Genomic DNA, 15641 nt, shown 5'->3' on the forward strand with positions numbered 1-15641 from the left:
TAAATGTATGAATTTTAAACATACACACACACAGAGTAGATTTGCCTTTTATAGTATAGATAGTATAGATAGAATATAAATGAGAGCGGGTGAATAGCTCAGCGATTAGAGAGTCTCTCTGGGATGAGCCACTACTGCTTTACATTGAGAAGTCACATCTCCAGTACTATAGACATGTGATTAGAATATCACAGAAAAGATGTACAAGATAGATTTGTCAAGCTAAGCCAACCAGCAGGAAATTTAAGGGTAGATCATAAATGAGATGGTTGGATAATATTCAGTTTCAATTGGTCTGGGAATCTGACCAGAAAGTGTAATGATGGATGACGCAACTGAGGACTCCATACCCATGGCTGGCTAGCTGAACCAAGATTTATCCAATACATACCAGCATGGAAAAGCAAATGAAGGTGGAGGAAGTGGCATTGGTGGTGGTGGTGGAGGTGGACAACTGCAATGATGACAAGGACACAAAGGAGAAGGACAACAGGATATTAACAACAGTGACTGCAATGGTGAAGGTAGTGGCAGCTGCAGCAGCAGCAGCGGCGGCGGTGGTGGCAGTTGTTGTTTACTCTGAAGATTAATACTTACAGTAATCTATGTTGCCACAACAACTGCCTCAAGAAACTGAATGAATCTATAGCATACTGAATAAAGTTGATATAAAAACTGTCCACCACTCTAAGCATTCAGTATTAAGATCCTTAATATTTTCAGAGTTAATGAAAAATGTTAGTGTAAGGTTAAATGTAATAACGGTATTTAAGTTAGTTCTCTCTATTGCTTTTATTTTTAAATATGCTAAAGTCAACTTCATTCTTTTAATTCTTTGGCATAATCAAAGAACAAATTGAAGTAAGTAAACTAAATTTTCATATTTTGAAGTTGTACTTGTCTAACAAGTGATTTTATTTGAGATTCTGTGTTGAAACTGAAGCAAATATATGGTGCAGCAGCCATTTTAACCCTCTAGCAACACACAATTTTTTTTTTTTTTTTTTGTGGTCTTGGAAGTTTTGAACATGCATGGTCCAGTCTTTGTTGCAGTGACCCTGAGAACTATGCCAGCATATATTAGTGAACTAAACCATTCTGTGGTCCCTGCATGCAATTAGGTGAATGGGATCATCAAAAGTCAAGTGCTTTTGCCATGAGCTATCTCACTGAAGGGCCAGCTACAAGGAAGATAATCTTGATTCTTGAAGAAGAAAAAAATTTTGAATCTCATCCTCTCTTTACAACTATCACATAATCTCAAAACAAATGGACACACACACACACACACACACGCACACATGCACATATAAAGGGGTTCTTTCCATAGGAGTGGAAACTCCTGATAGGGTTTCTCATGCTGGGCAGGTGAAAGAACAGAGGCCAGATTAATAAAGGCTGCCTCTTTCTGAAGGTTAAAAGAGGTTTACACAGGGACAACACTGCTGCCTAGAAAAAAAGACAAAGTTACTGAAGCATCAATGACATTTCAAAACCAACAAGACCTGGGAAAGGAAGGCGTTCACTCAGGAAAAAAATATAAATCCACAAGGGAAGCAGAAGAGAAAATGCCCCACCAAAATAGCTGGAAGTGGGATACTGAGGTAGAGCTGAAAAAGCAGCAGAAAAGATACTCCAGAATTGAGAGCATTTGAGAAAAGTTATAGGCGCAGGAGTGGCTGTGTGCTAAGTAGCTTGCTTACCAACCACATGGTTCCGGGTTCATGCATGGCATCTTGGGCAAGTGTCTTCTACTATAGCCTCAGGCCGACCAAAGCCCTGTGAGTGGATTTGGTAGACGGAAACTGGAAGAAGCCCGTCGTATATATGCATATATATATATATATATATATATATATATATATAATATGTGTGTGTGTGTGTGTGTGTGTCTGTGTTTGTCCCCCTAGCATTGCTTGACAACCGATGCTGGTGTGTTTATGTCCCTGTCGCTATAGCGGTTCAGCAAAAGACACCGATAGAATAAGTACTAGGCTTACAAAGAATAAGTCCCAGGGTCGATTTGCTCGACTAAAGGCGGTGCTCCAGCATGGCCGCAGTCAAATGACTGAAACGAGTAAAAGAGTAAAAGAGTAATGGTGTATGCTTCATAGGCAGCAGAAGGCCTAAATAAGTAACTGCAACTTTGTCCCTGATACAGTGTCAGTGGAATGGTCTTGGTGACCAGGTTGAAGTTGCGCGATGAAACTTTTGATATCTCAAGAAATCAATGAAAAGTGCTTGGAATAGTTTTATGTTTTTTTTAGACTGCTGAAATGTCGCTTCCATGATGAAATTGCTAAATTATGATTGGTGCAGGTATGGCGGTGTGAAAAACTTCTCAGCCATGGGGGTTCACTCTCATAGCATAGCGCCTATGGCAAGTGTCTTCTGTTATAGTCTCAAGTTCGGCCAAAGGCTTGTGAGTGGATTTGGTAGATGGAAACTGAAAGGAATCATTTGTATTTGTATATATGTGTGTGTGTTTGTGTGCACCCTTGTCTTGACATGTGATAGATGTAAAAGTGGCGAGCTGGCAGAAACGTTAGCACGCCGGGCAAAATGCTTAGCAGTTTTTCATCTGCCGTTACGTTCTGAGTTCAAATTCCGCCGAGGTCAACTTTGACTTTCATCCTTTCGGGGTCGATAAATTAAGTACCAGTTATGCGCTGGGGTCGATATAATCGACTTAATCCCTTTGTCTGTCCTTGTTTGTCCCCTCTATGTTTAGCCCCTTGTGGGCAATAAAGAAATAAGATGTAAAGAGAGGGTGAGAATCAAAATTTTTTTCCTTGTAGCTGACACTTCAGTAAGATAATTCATGACAAGAGCACTTGATTTATAATGACCCCCATTCATCTAACTGTATGCAGAGACCATGTAATGGTTTAGTTCTAATATATGCAGATAGCACTAGCAATCTATGAGTATTTACTTACTGAGGTTGGTGCACTTAGTTGGTGCACTTAGTTGGTGTCCCGACCGCTGGTTAACCAAGATAGTACGCTTGCTCTTCAACTTTTTGTGGAAGGGTCAGGTACCACTGGTCAGGCGCTCCATCTGCTGTCAACAGCCGCTGAACGAAGGCCTTGGCATGCCGTGGTTGCTGATGCGCAAACATGCGCTCAGGCTACGACATCTCAAGCGTTTCGTGGACGGTGAACAGGTGTGGTCGCCTTTCGTCAGACGCGATTTTCCGCAGCTCGTTTCTTTAACAGAGCTGCAATCCTGGATCAAACGTAGACCGAGAAAGGGCGCTTGGCACCTCGAGTGCCGCCAAGCTCTCACCGCCCTCAGTCAGACGGGCAGTGCGATCGGTAGTAGCTCCACTCTAGCGTTCTATAGAGGGTTAGTGGGAGAAAAGTGCGACGACGTTCTCGGGGAAACTCTAGGCGTCGAGGATAATCAGCTAAGTCTGTTCAGGAGAACTTTCGGGCTGGGGCCCATGGATAATTTCCAAAGGTCCCTCGCCTGGCAGTGCTACCGAGGTGCGCTACCTGTTCGAGATAAACTCTACCGACATGGAAGTGCCGTCAACCGGGCCTGCCCAAGGTGCGCTCAGGACGACGAAACCGTTCTGCACGCACTCGTCCAGTGCCCGAGCATTGTTAACCTGTGGGTCTATATCGAACAGCTACTGTCACGTGTAGGACAGATCCGGCTATCAGCTGGGTCCATCGTGAGAATTGACCCACCGACCTCCTTTAACCAGGAGGGCAAGGCAATTTTCCTATGCCTAGTGGCTGTAGCGAAAGAGGTGATATGGTGGACCCGTTTGAAAGAGCTAAAGACAGACACTTTCCTCTTTGGCCAAGGCCTCATCAACTTTTTCAAATTCCACTTAAAAAGGAAGATGAGAGTAGAGAGGGAAGTGCTGTCTCATAGCAAATTCGTTGAAAGATGGGTGACTGTTGGAAGAATGGCCAGTATAAACGGACCAATTCTGAGAATACACCTGTAGAAAAAAAAAAGGTAATGTAAAAGGAGAAATGGCTCTATACCCCTTTCTTATTTTTTCTGACCAGGCTCCCGTGGTTTTATGGGTTTTTCCACGTGTAACCTTTCCTTTTTCGAAGCGCCTCCCCCTTTGGGAGTTCTACTTATTTATTTATCTATTTATTTATCTATTTATTTATTATATCTTTCTCCGTTTTCTTCCTCTGTTTAGACGAACTTTCCTACCTTTTCGGACAAAACCTTTTGTAACCTTCGTCCTGTCTTTGTCCTTATATGTTTATAATTGATATTAGCCCCTGTGGCCAATAAAACGAATTAATTATTATTATTATTTATTTATTTTTTTTACAAGGCGGCGAGCTGGCAGAATCGTTAGCACGCCGGGCGAAATGCTTAGCAGTATTTCGTCTGCCGTTACGTTCTGAGTTTAAATTCCGCCGAGGTCGACTTTGCCTTTCATCCTTTCGGGGTCGATAAATTAAGTACCAGTTACGCACTGGGGTCGATGTAATCGACTGAATCCGTCCGTCTGTTCTTGTTTGTTCCCTCTATGTTTAGCCCCTTGTGGGCAATAACGAAATAGGTATTTCGTCTGTCGCTACGCCGGGATCAACTTTTCCTTTCATCCTTTTGGCGTCGATAAATCAAGTACCAGCTGAATACTGGATCGATGTAATCGACTATCCCCTTTCTCCAAATTTCAGTATAAAGGATTGTTGTTATTATTATTATTATTATTTTATGTTTGACTTTTGTTTTGCATTTGTACAAGTTGGATCCAAGTCTCACCCAGAGACCTCAAGGGACAACAAGTTAGAAGTTCATGTAGGTGTTATGCCTAGGGTACCATATATTTGGATTTGTACAGTTTTGTTCAAGTGAATGTTTAAGAAACCATAAGAAAATTATGTGTTTGCTTTAAAATTTGAGATCACATAGACAGTATTTTACGTAGGATATGGGCAGTTCCTATGAGCACTATCTTTTGAACTTCAGCCATTTTGGGGTTTCCTGGAATCTGATCTAGGTAGTAATCAGCCCGTTTCGCTGTCATTATTATTATTATTATTATTATTATTATTATTATTATTATTATTATTATTATTATTATCATTATTATTATTATTATTATTACGTTCTGAGTTCAAATTCCACCAAGGTCGACTTTGCTTTCATCCTTTCGGGGTCGATAAAATAAGTACCAGTTGCATACTGGTTCGATATAGTCGACTGGTCCCCTCCCCCAAATCTCGGGCCTTGTGCCTTGAGTAGAAGAGATTGTTGTTGTTGTTGTTGTTGTTATTATTATTAAGGCAATGAGCTGGCAGAATCGTTAGCACGCCGGGCGAAATGCTTATCGGTAATTCATCCGTCTTTACATTCTGAGTTTAACTACAACCGGAGTTGACTTTGCTTTGAATCCTTTCGGTGTTGATAAAATAAGTACCAGATGAACACTTGGGTCATGTTATTGACTCAGACCCTCCCTCCCCCTGCTGTCCACAGCCAGTAGACACTTGTTTACTGGTCTTGCTTCAAGAACCCTGCGAAGAATTTTTGCCGTTCCAAGCAATGCTGATTTTGTAGGTAGTCAACCTTCACGCTTGCACCAATCTTTTTTATCTTTTTTTGTCATGTTGGTAGCTGAGTGCTGATACATCCAAGTACACTAATTACTCTTCGTATCATGTCTACTCTCCTCATTGACAAAACCCTTTATATTTCCTGCTTCAAATCGTCATAGTTGTTTGCCTTTTCTTTTTCTTTCACATTGATCCTGTTGTCACCGGGGCGTGCTATATCGATTATCATGCACAACAACTATTCACCACAACAATGTCTGGTTACCGATTTCTACTCGAGTGATCGCACTCGATCAATGCATCCCACAGGATTTTGCAATTCTCATTCTCGGTGACTCCTTCTGGGGTTTGCTCATACTACATTTTTGCTCTTTATTATTATTATTATTATTATTAGTATTAGTATTATTGTTGTTGTTGTTATTAAGGCGGCGAGCTGACAGAATCGTTAGCACACCGGCCGGGCAAAACGCTTGGCGGTATTTCGTCTGTCTTCGTGTTCTGAGTTCAACTGCTGCCGGGGTTGACTTTGCCTTTCATCCTTTCGGGGATCGATAATTTAAATACCAGTTACACACTGGGGTCAGTGTAATCGACTGGTCCCACTCACCCAAAATTTCAGGCCTTGTGCCTTTAACAGAAAGGATTATTATTATTATTATTATATATTATATTATATTATATATATATATATATATATATATATATATATATATATATATATATATATGTGCGTGTGTGTGTGTGTGTGTGTGTGTGTGTGTGTGTGTATGTTTGTGTGTCTGTGCTTGTCTCCCCAACATCGCTTGACAACCGATGCTGGTGTGTTTACGTCCTCGTAACTTAGCGGTTCGGCAAAAGAGACCGATAGAATAAGTACTAGGCTTACAATGAATAACTCCTGGGGTCGATTTGCTCGACTAAAGGCGGTGCTCCAGCATGGCCACAGTAAAATTACTGAAACAAGTAAAAGAGTATTATTATTATTATTATTATCTTATGTCTAACTTTAGCTTTGCGTTTGTACAAGTTGGCTCCAAGTCTCAGCAAGAGACTGCAAGAGACAACAAGTTAGAAATTCATGTTGGTGTTATGCCTGGGGTACCATATATTTCGATTTGTACATAGTGTTGTTCTAGAGAATGTTTAAGAAACCATAAGAAAATTATGTGTTTGTTTTAAAATTTTAGATTACATAGACAGTATTTTACGTAAGGATATGGGCAATTCCCATGAGCACCATCTTTTGAATTTCTGCTATTTTGGGGTTTCCTGGTATTTGAGCTAGGTAGCAATCAGCCCCATTTGCTATCATTCCCAGGGCACCTATGACAACAGGTATTGTTTTAGTCTTCAAGTTCTACATTTTGCTAATTTCTATTTCAGATCGTTATACTTTCTCAGTTCTTGGTAGGTCTTGGTAGATACGTTTATATCGATTGGGACAGTCATATCAATGAGGAGGCATGGCTTTTATCTGAAGTCTTTTAATATAATGTCTGGCCTATTCACATCTATCTTTCTGTCAGTTTGAACGGTGAAGTTCCAGAGGAGTGAGATGTAATCATTTTGAAGCACTGGAGGTGGTTTGTGCTCCCACCAGTTTTTATCATGGGGCAAGTCCAGGATTTTGCAAATTACCAAGTGAATATATTGTGCAGCTCTATCATACCTGCTGAGATACTCTGTAGGCGCAAGAAGACTGCACTTGGAGACAACATGGTCAATGGTTTCATCTTGTTGACATACACGAATGTTGGGAAGCTGCCTTTCTTTAATATGTTGGCCCTGTAGTTTCTTGTAGGTTGGCATCGATCTTGGGCTGCTATGATAAACCCCTCTGTTTCTGATTTTAAGCCAGAAGCCATTAACCATTGCGGGTGACACGAGGTTTTTTCGAGCGAGATCGCTGCCGGTGCCCCTGGACTGGCTCATGTGCGGGCGACACATGAAATCTTTCGAGCGGGATCGTGCCAGTGCCCATGGACTGGCTCATGTGCGGGCGATACATGAAATCTTTCGAGCGGGATCGTTGCCAGTGCCCCTGGACTGGCTCTTGTGCGGGTGACACATGAGGTTTCTCGAGCGAGATGAGCGTGGCCGTTACCAGTACCGCCTGACTGGCCTTCGTGTGGGTGACACGTAAAAGCACCCACTACACTCTCTGAGTGGTTGGCGTTAGGAAGGGCATCCAGCTGTAGAAGCTCTGCCAAATCAGATTGGAGCCTGGTGTAGCCATCTGGTTTCACCATTCCTCAGTCAAATCGTCCAACCCATGCTAGCATGGAAAGCGGACGTTAAACGACGACGACGATGATTAAAAAGCACATGTGAACAAATGTATTGGTGATGGGGATAGGAAAACAATCAACTACATTCTTTTGTTTACATATATCGGCTTTATGGCTATATAGAAAATCAATGTTTTACTTGAAGAAAAACAGCTTTTAGACAAATTGTTGTTGTTACTGATACTGCTATTAATATTGTTGTTTAGCTCCATGTCAACCTTGGTTGAATTGATTTATCAATATAGCATTTGTTCTAGGTACAGGATAGCCTAGAATATACTGTATTATATGTACTTCCTTTGTTTAAGACTGTAGGCTTTGAGCTGAGGGAGCTTTGGCTATTTTTAAGTCAAACGACCATGTAGAAATTTATTTCTTGCTTCATTTAGATCAGGCAAGGGCAACCTTTTCAAAAAACTGGCCACATGAGACATGACTCATCATCATTAGGTGTGCTATTCAGAAAGTTTTGTGGTCCAAGGCTGCCCAGGACTAATTTAGACAAATAGTGGCATAAAATTGCCAAGGGATAAGCTGTGCTGGCCATTACCTCGTTATATATAACCTACTAGAAAATATATAAGTACTGATTTTTTTAAACAAATATCACTATTTTTAATTAAGAATGGTCATGATAACAAACATCATCTCCATATTACTTGCTAGAACTTAAAAGTTTGAATTGGCAGAAACAATAAAAGGATATTTCATTATATTTTGAGTTTAGATCTTATTAAAACTGATTTTGCTTTTCATCCCTTCAGGGCTAATAAATAGGCAGATTTGTTAGGATGTTGATAGAATGCTTCACAATATTTATTCCAACTAAGGTGGTGAGCAGGCAGAATTGTTAGCATGCTGGTCAAAAATGCATGGCAGGCTTTTGTCTGTCTTTATGCTCTGAGTTCAAATTCAGCCAAGGTCAACTTTATCTTTCATCCTTTTGGTGGGGTCAATAAAATAAGTACCAGTTGAGAACTGAGGTTGGTGCAATTTGACTTATCTATCTCCTAAACTTGCTGGCTTTGTGAAAAAGTTTGAAGCCAATATTTATTCCAAATCCTTGCTTTCTGAGTTCAGATCCTACCAAAGTCAAAGTTGCCTTTCATCATTCCGGGTTCAATTCAAGTAAAAAAACAATTCGGGCTGGGTGTATTAACATAAATATAATAGCAAGAGGCCTTGTAGTATTTGCTCCAGTCCTTTGTATTCAGAGTTCAAATCTGCCAGTAACCATTATCAGTTTCTTTACATCCTCATAACTTAGCAGTTCAGTAAAAGAGAATGGTAGAATAAGTACCAGATGGTGGATTTGATTCATCACCTAACTAACACTAACACAACCTAACACTTTGGGAATGTTTAACAGAGTCCACTCTGTTGCAAGCATCTTATTTCTTTATTGCCCACAAGGAGCTAAACATAGAGGGGACAAACAAGGACAGACAAAGGGATTAAGTCGATTACATCGACCCCAGTGCGTAACTGGTACTTAATTTATCGACCCCGAATGGATGAAAGGCAAAGTCGACCTCGGCGGAATTTGAACGTGCTAACGTTTCTGCCAGCTCTGTTGCAAGCATCTGACATGGTCTTCAGTTTGAAGATACTTTCCTCCTTCTCACCTATCAGTCTTAGAGGCGCAATATGAGGCCTATGTACTGCTGACTAAAAAATAAAACTGATAATATAATAAATATCAGTCAGTCAAACACAGGGGTTGATTGCACAAAATCCAGTTGCCTTATGTCTATAGTACAAATCATTATACTGCTGTTATTCTTATTGATGATGTAGTTGTTGTTTGGTCCTAGATCAGTCCCATTTAAACAGTCATAATTAAAGGCATTTCATTCATGACCATTCATGCCATTTTCCCAATGTACAGGGAACCCAGAACCACATAATATAATAATATTTTTAAAGATAAATATACGCTTATAATGATCTGAAGAAAATTCTACAGCTATTTCTAACAGTTCAAACAATCACATAGAGATGTTCTTGCTGGCTCAAAGGAATCACGATTTTAGTTAGTATTATAACGTAGTTACTCGTCGCCAATTATTGTAGTATCGCCACTATTTTTGACGATACTTGTTTACACTTGTAGTGTACCTGTCATCCTTCTTGGATTGTCTCGGGGCTAAACATAAAAGCCTGGAAGGGATACAGCTGGCAGCCACGACGCATGCGCAAAACATAACCCTTACAGACAACGGAAGTTGTAAAAGGGATATAAGCACAGAGAGGACTCTTTCTTTTTTCCATTTCGGCAGTCATCTTACCAGCTGCCAATAACTAACTGCTAGCTCTCATTTTTTGTTTCAGCGCCCTACATGTGGTTTTGCAATGCCTGTCTCACAGTAGGTACCAATTGATAATGTACTCACACACAATGATTCTGCAAACTTTACATACCAGGATACTGAAGCATTTTACAATAATTCATAGTCGCTAAATATTTGTATTGCCTGATTTTTATTGCTTGCTCTCCACAAAAAGATATTCACAAACATTTCACGCACTCCTGTCTTCAATCCTTAACATTCCACCATCACAAAAAAACAAAATATTACTCACGTGGCAGTACAGATACTCGTAACAGCGATAATTCTTACACTAACAACGAAACACCAGACTCACACACTCGGCAAGTAACAAAGGCATCACCTCCAATAGCTGTTGTTTCTCATTCACCTGTGCCTATTTTCACTGGAGACATATCCGTTTGGTTTACCCAAATTGAATCCTACTTTACAGCAAACTACGTCTCATCCGAAACAAAGCGATTGCATCCCCTTATAAAATATATGAAAACCATATTTGACATTGTTACCACCATAGAAACCATCAAACTAAAGCTGCCCGCATAGCAAGGTATGAAAAGCACGTTAGATCCTTCAAGAACAACATGCTTAAAAATAACCCCAAACATTTTTACAGGAAGATAGGGAAAATACCAGTTACAGTAAAGTCTGTCCCATCAAAAGAAGAAGTGTAAGAATTTTGGAATAAAATTTGGGCAGAAGAAAAAAACACACAATGAAAAGGCCCCTTGGATTGATAGAATATATATATACTTAGACTCCTTAGAAGAGCAAAAGTGGGAGGATATCAAGGTAGAGGATGTAAGATCTACTCTCAGGAAGTCAAGCAAATGGAAGTCTCCAGGAAAGGATAAAATCTCTAACTTCTGGTTGAATGCCTTCACAGAGAGCGATGAACTGCTAACAAAACTTTACAATATTTTGCAACAACCTAGTATGATTCCCTCTTAGCTAGTTAATGGTGTAACATTCCTACCTGCAAAAAATGAAGAAACAAATGAACCACAAAATTATAGACCCATAACCTGCTTAACAACAAATGTATAATAAGCTAACATTTGTCTTGACTGAATATACCTATTGTTTTTTAATAGAAAGTGGCATATTCCCTAATGAGCAAAAAAGATGTAAACGTGGGTCCTATGGTTGCAAAGATCAGCTACTCATCAGTAAGATGATCTTGGAAGATTGTCACAAACGATACAAAACTTGTCGACAGCCTGGATAGACTATAAAAAATAGCACCTACTCTGCGAAACGTTTGTCGTTGAGTATGAAATCATGGAGAACCACACTGACTTTGAATAGTGACAGTGAATCTCTTAATGCTGGTGATGTAAGAATTCCATGTGGCATTTTCTAGAGCGGCTTTGTATCACCACTCCTCTTTTGTTTCGAAATTGCTTAATGATGTACAGTACGGTTATAAAATATTTGACAAAAATATAAATCATCTCATTTACATGGATGATTTAATGCTCTTTGCAAAAGATGACTAACAACTACAGAGCTTACTAGCGATTGTTAAACAATTCAGTGAAGATATCAGGATGCAATTTTGCCTCAATAAATATGCAAAAGGAAAAGTTACAGAAGTATCTAACGTTGACTTTGACCAGCAGAATGTTTTAAAGGAGTTAGAACCAACGGTAAGCTACAAATACCTAGGGGTATTTGAAGGAGACAGAATCAAACATTCAGTGATGAGGGAAAGCATCAGAAGAGAATGTTATCGCAGAGTAAGAGCAATACTCAAGACAGAACTGAATGCAAGAAACATGTTCGAAGTCATACCAGTCGTGACTTACAGTTTCAATAACATTAAGCGGTCAATAACTGAAATATGTAATCATGACAGAAAAATACGAAAATTGTTGACAATGCATAGAATGCACCACCCTAAGGCAGATATAGAACGACTGTATCTGCCAAGAAAAGTGGGAGGCCGTGGACTTTTACAACTGTCATTAACAATGAAGATTGCCACAATTGGCCTAGACACCTCAAAAACTCTGAGGAATGGATGTTAAAACATGTCTCAAAACATGAAAACAAGAAAGCATCATACTCAGTAACAAAACAGGCAAAGGAATATATAAGTGAATTCCAAATTCAACAAATTTCAGAATTAGACGTACTAGAAACAAGCAGAGAAAAAGCTAAGTGTATGAAAACCCGTGCTAAAACTGCTGTCTTAAATATTCTTACTGATAAATTGCAAGAAAAACCTCTCAATTGCAAATACCCAAAGAGAGCTTTAATGCCGATGTTGACAAAACCCTTACATATCAATGGTTAATGGCTTCTGGCTTAAAATCAGAAACAGAGGGGTTTATCATAGCAGCCCAAGATCGATGCCAACCTACAAGAAACTACAGGGCCAACATATTAAAGAAAGGCAGCTTCCCAACATTCGTGTATGTCAACAAGATGAAACCATTGACCATGTTGTCTCCAAGTGCAGTCTTCTTGCGCCTACAGAGTATCTCAGCAGGTATGATAGAGCTGCACAATATATTCACTTGGTAATTTGCAAAATCCTGGACTTGCCCCATGATAAAAACTGGTGGGAGCACAAACCACCTCCAGTGCTTCAAAATGATTACATCTCACTCCTCTGGAACTTCACCGTTCAAACTGACAGAAAGATAGATGTGAATAGGCCAGACATTATATTGAAAGACTTCAGATAAAAACCATGCCTCCTCATTGATATGACTGTCCCAATCGATATAAACGTATCTGCCAAGACCTACCAAGACTGGCTCATGTGCGGGCGACACATGAAATCTTTCGAGCGGGATCGTTGCCAGTGCCCCTGGACTGGCTCATGTGCGGGCGACACATGATATCTTTCGAGCGAGGTCGTTGCCAGTGCCCCTGGACTGGCTCATGTGCGGGCGACACATGAAATCTTTCGAGCGAGATCGTTGCCGGTGCCCCTGGGCTGGCTCTTGTGCGGGTGATACATGAGGTTTTTCGAGCGAGATTGTTGCCGGTGCCCCTGGACTGGCTCATGTGCGGGCGACACATGAATTGTTTTCGAGCGAGATCGATGCCGGTGCCCCTGGGCCGGCTCTCGTGCGGGTGACACGAGGTTTTTTCGAGCGAGATCGCTGCCGGTGCCCCTGGACTGGCTCATGTGCGGGCGACACATGAAATCTTTCGAGCGGGATCGTGCCAGTGCCCATGGACTGGCTCATGTGCGGGCGATACATGAAATCTTTCGAGTGGGATCGTTGCCAGTGCCCCTGGACTGGCTCTTGTGCGGGTGACACATGAGGTTTCTCGAGCGAGATGAGCGTGGCCGTTACCAGTACCGCCTGACTGGCCTTCGTGTGGGTGACACGTAAAAGCACCCACTACACTCTCTGAGTGGTTGGCGTTAGGAAGGGCATCCAGCTGTAGAAGCTCTGCCAAATCAGATTGGAGCCTGGTGTAGCCATCTGGTTTCACCATTCCTCAGTCAAATCATCCAACCCATGCTAGCATGGAAAGCGGACGTTAAACGACGACGACGATGATTAAAAAGCACATGTGAACAAATGTATTGGTGATGGGGATAGGAAAACAATCAACTACATTCTTTTGTTTACATATATCGGCTTTATGGCTATATAGAAAATCAATGTTTTACTTGAAGAAAAACAGCTTTTAGACAAATTGTTGTTGTTACTGATACTGCTATTAATATTGTTGTTTAGCTCCATGTCAACCTTGGTTGAATTGATTTATCAATATAGCATTTGTTCTAGGTACAGGATAGCCTAGAATATACTGTATTATATGTACTTCCTTTGTTTAAGACTGTAGGCTTTGAGCTGAGGGAGCTTTGGCTATTTTTAAGTCAAACGACCATGTAGAAATTTATTTCTTGCTTCATTTAGATCAGGCAAGGGCAACCTTTTCAAAAAACTGGCCACATGAGACATGACTCATCATCATTAGGTGTGCTATTCAGAAAGTTTTGTGGTCCAAGGCTGCCCAGGACTAATTTAGACAAATAGTGGCATAAAATTGCCAAGGGATAAGCTGTGCTGGCCATTACCTCGTTATATATAACCTACTAGAAAATATATAAGTACTGATTTTTTTAAACAAATATCACTATTTTTAATTAAGAATGGTCATGATAACAAACATCATCTCCATATTACTTGCTAGAACTTAAAAGTTTGAATTGGCAGAAACAATAAAAGGATATTTCATTATATTTTGAGTTTAGATCTTATTAAAACTGATTTTGCTTTTCATCCCTTCAGGGCTAATAAATAGGCAGATTTGTTAGGATGTTGATAGAATGCTTCACAATATTTATTCCAACTAAGGTGGTGAGCAGGCAGAATTGTTAGCATGCTGGTCAAAAATGCATGGCAGGCTTTTGTCTGTCTTTATGCTCTGAGTTCAAATTCAGCCAAGGTCAACTTTATCTTTCATCCTTTTGGTGGGGGTCAATAAAATAAGTACCAGTTGAGAACTGAGGTTGGTGCAATTTGACTTATCTATCTCCTAAACTTGCTGGCTTTGTGAAAAAGTTTGAAGCCAATATTTATTCCAAATCCTTGCTTTCTGAGTTCAGATCCTACCAAAGTCAAAGTTGCCTTTCATCATTCCGGATTCAATTCAAGTAAAAAAACAATTCGGGCTGGGTGTATTAACATAAATATAATAGCAAGAGGCCTTGTAGTATTTGCTCCAGTCCTTTGTATTCAGAGTTCAAATCTGCCAGTAACCATTATCAGTTTCTTTACATCCTCATAACTTAGCAGTTCAGTAAAAGAGAATGGTAGAATAAGTACCAGATGGTGGATTTGATTCATCACCTAACTAACACTAACACAACCTAACACTTTGGGAATGTTTAACAGAGTCCACTCTGTTGCAAGCATCTTATTTCTTTATTGCCCACAAGGAGCTAAACATAGAGGGGACAAACAAGGACAGACAAAGGGATTAAGTCGATTACATCGACCCCAGTGCGTAACTGGTACTTAATTTATCGACCCCGAATGGATGAAAGGCAAAGTCGACCTCGGCGGAATTTGAACGTGCTAACGTTTCTGCCAGCTCTGTTGCAAGCATCTGACATGGTCTTCAGTTTGAAGATACTTTCCTCCTTCTCACCTATCAGTCTTAGAGGCGCAATATGAGGCCTATGTACTGCTGACTAAAAAATAAAACTGATAATATAATAAATATCAGTCAGTCAAACACAGGGGTTGATTGCACAAAATCCAGTTGCCTTATGTCTATAGTACAAATCATTATACTGCTGTTATTCTTATTGATGATGTAGTTGTTGTTTGGTCCTAGATCAGTCCCATTTAAACAGTCATAATTAAAGGCATTTCATTCATGACCATTCATGCCATTTTCCCAATGTACAGGGAACCCAGAACCACATAATATAATAATATTTTTAAAGATAAATATACGCTTATAATGATCTGAAGAAAATTCTACAGCTATTTCTAACAGTT

The 15641-nt window shown here is 40.2% G+C and overlaps 1 protein-coding gene across 1 annotated transcript in view; it reads left to right on the top strand.

Annotated features, from left to right (window-relative positions):
* Window positions 1–11711: 11711 nt before the first annotated feature.
* The window catches only part of LOC149135253 (uncharacterized), a 39007-nt gene continuing 35077 nt past the window's right edge, over window positions 11712–15641 (top strand). Inside the window, exon 1 of the mRNA XM_089353484.1 lies at window positions 11712–11810. Coding sequence (XP_089209610.1) covers window positions 11712–11810 — 99 coding nt within the window. The remainder of the gene's footprint in view (window positions 11811–15641) is intronic.

This window comes from Octopus bimaculoides, chromosome 6 (genome assembly GCF_046866305.1).
Source record: "Octopus bimaculoides isolate indiv1 chromosome 6, ASM4686630v1, whole genome shotgun sequence".
Lineage (NCBI taxonomy): Eukaryota > Metazoa > Mollusca > Cephalopoda > Octopoda > Octopodidae > Octopus > Octopus bimaculoides.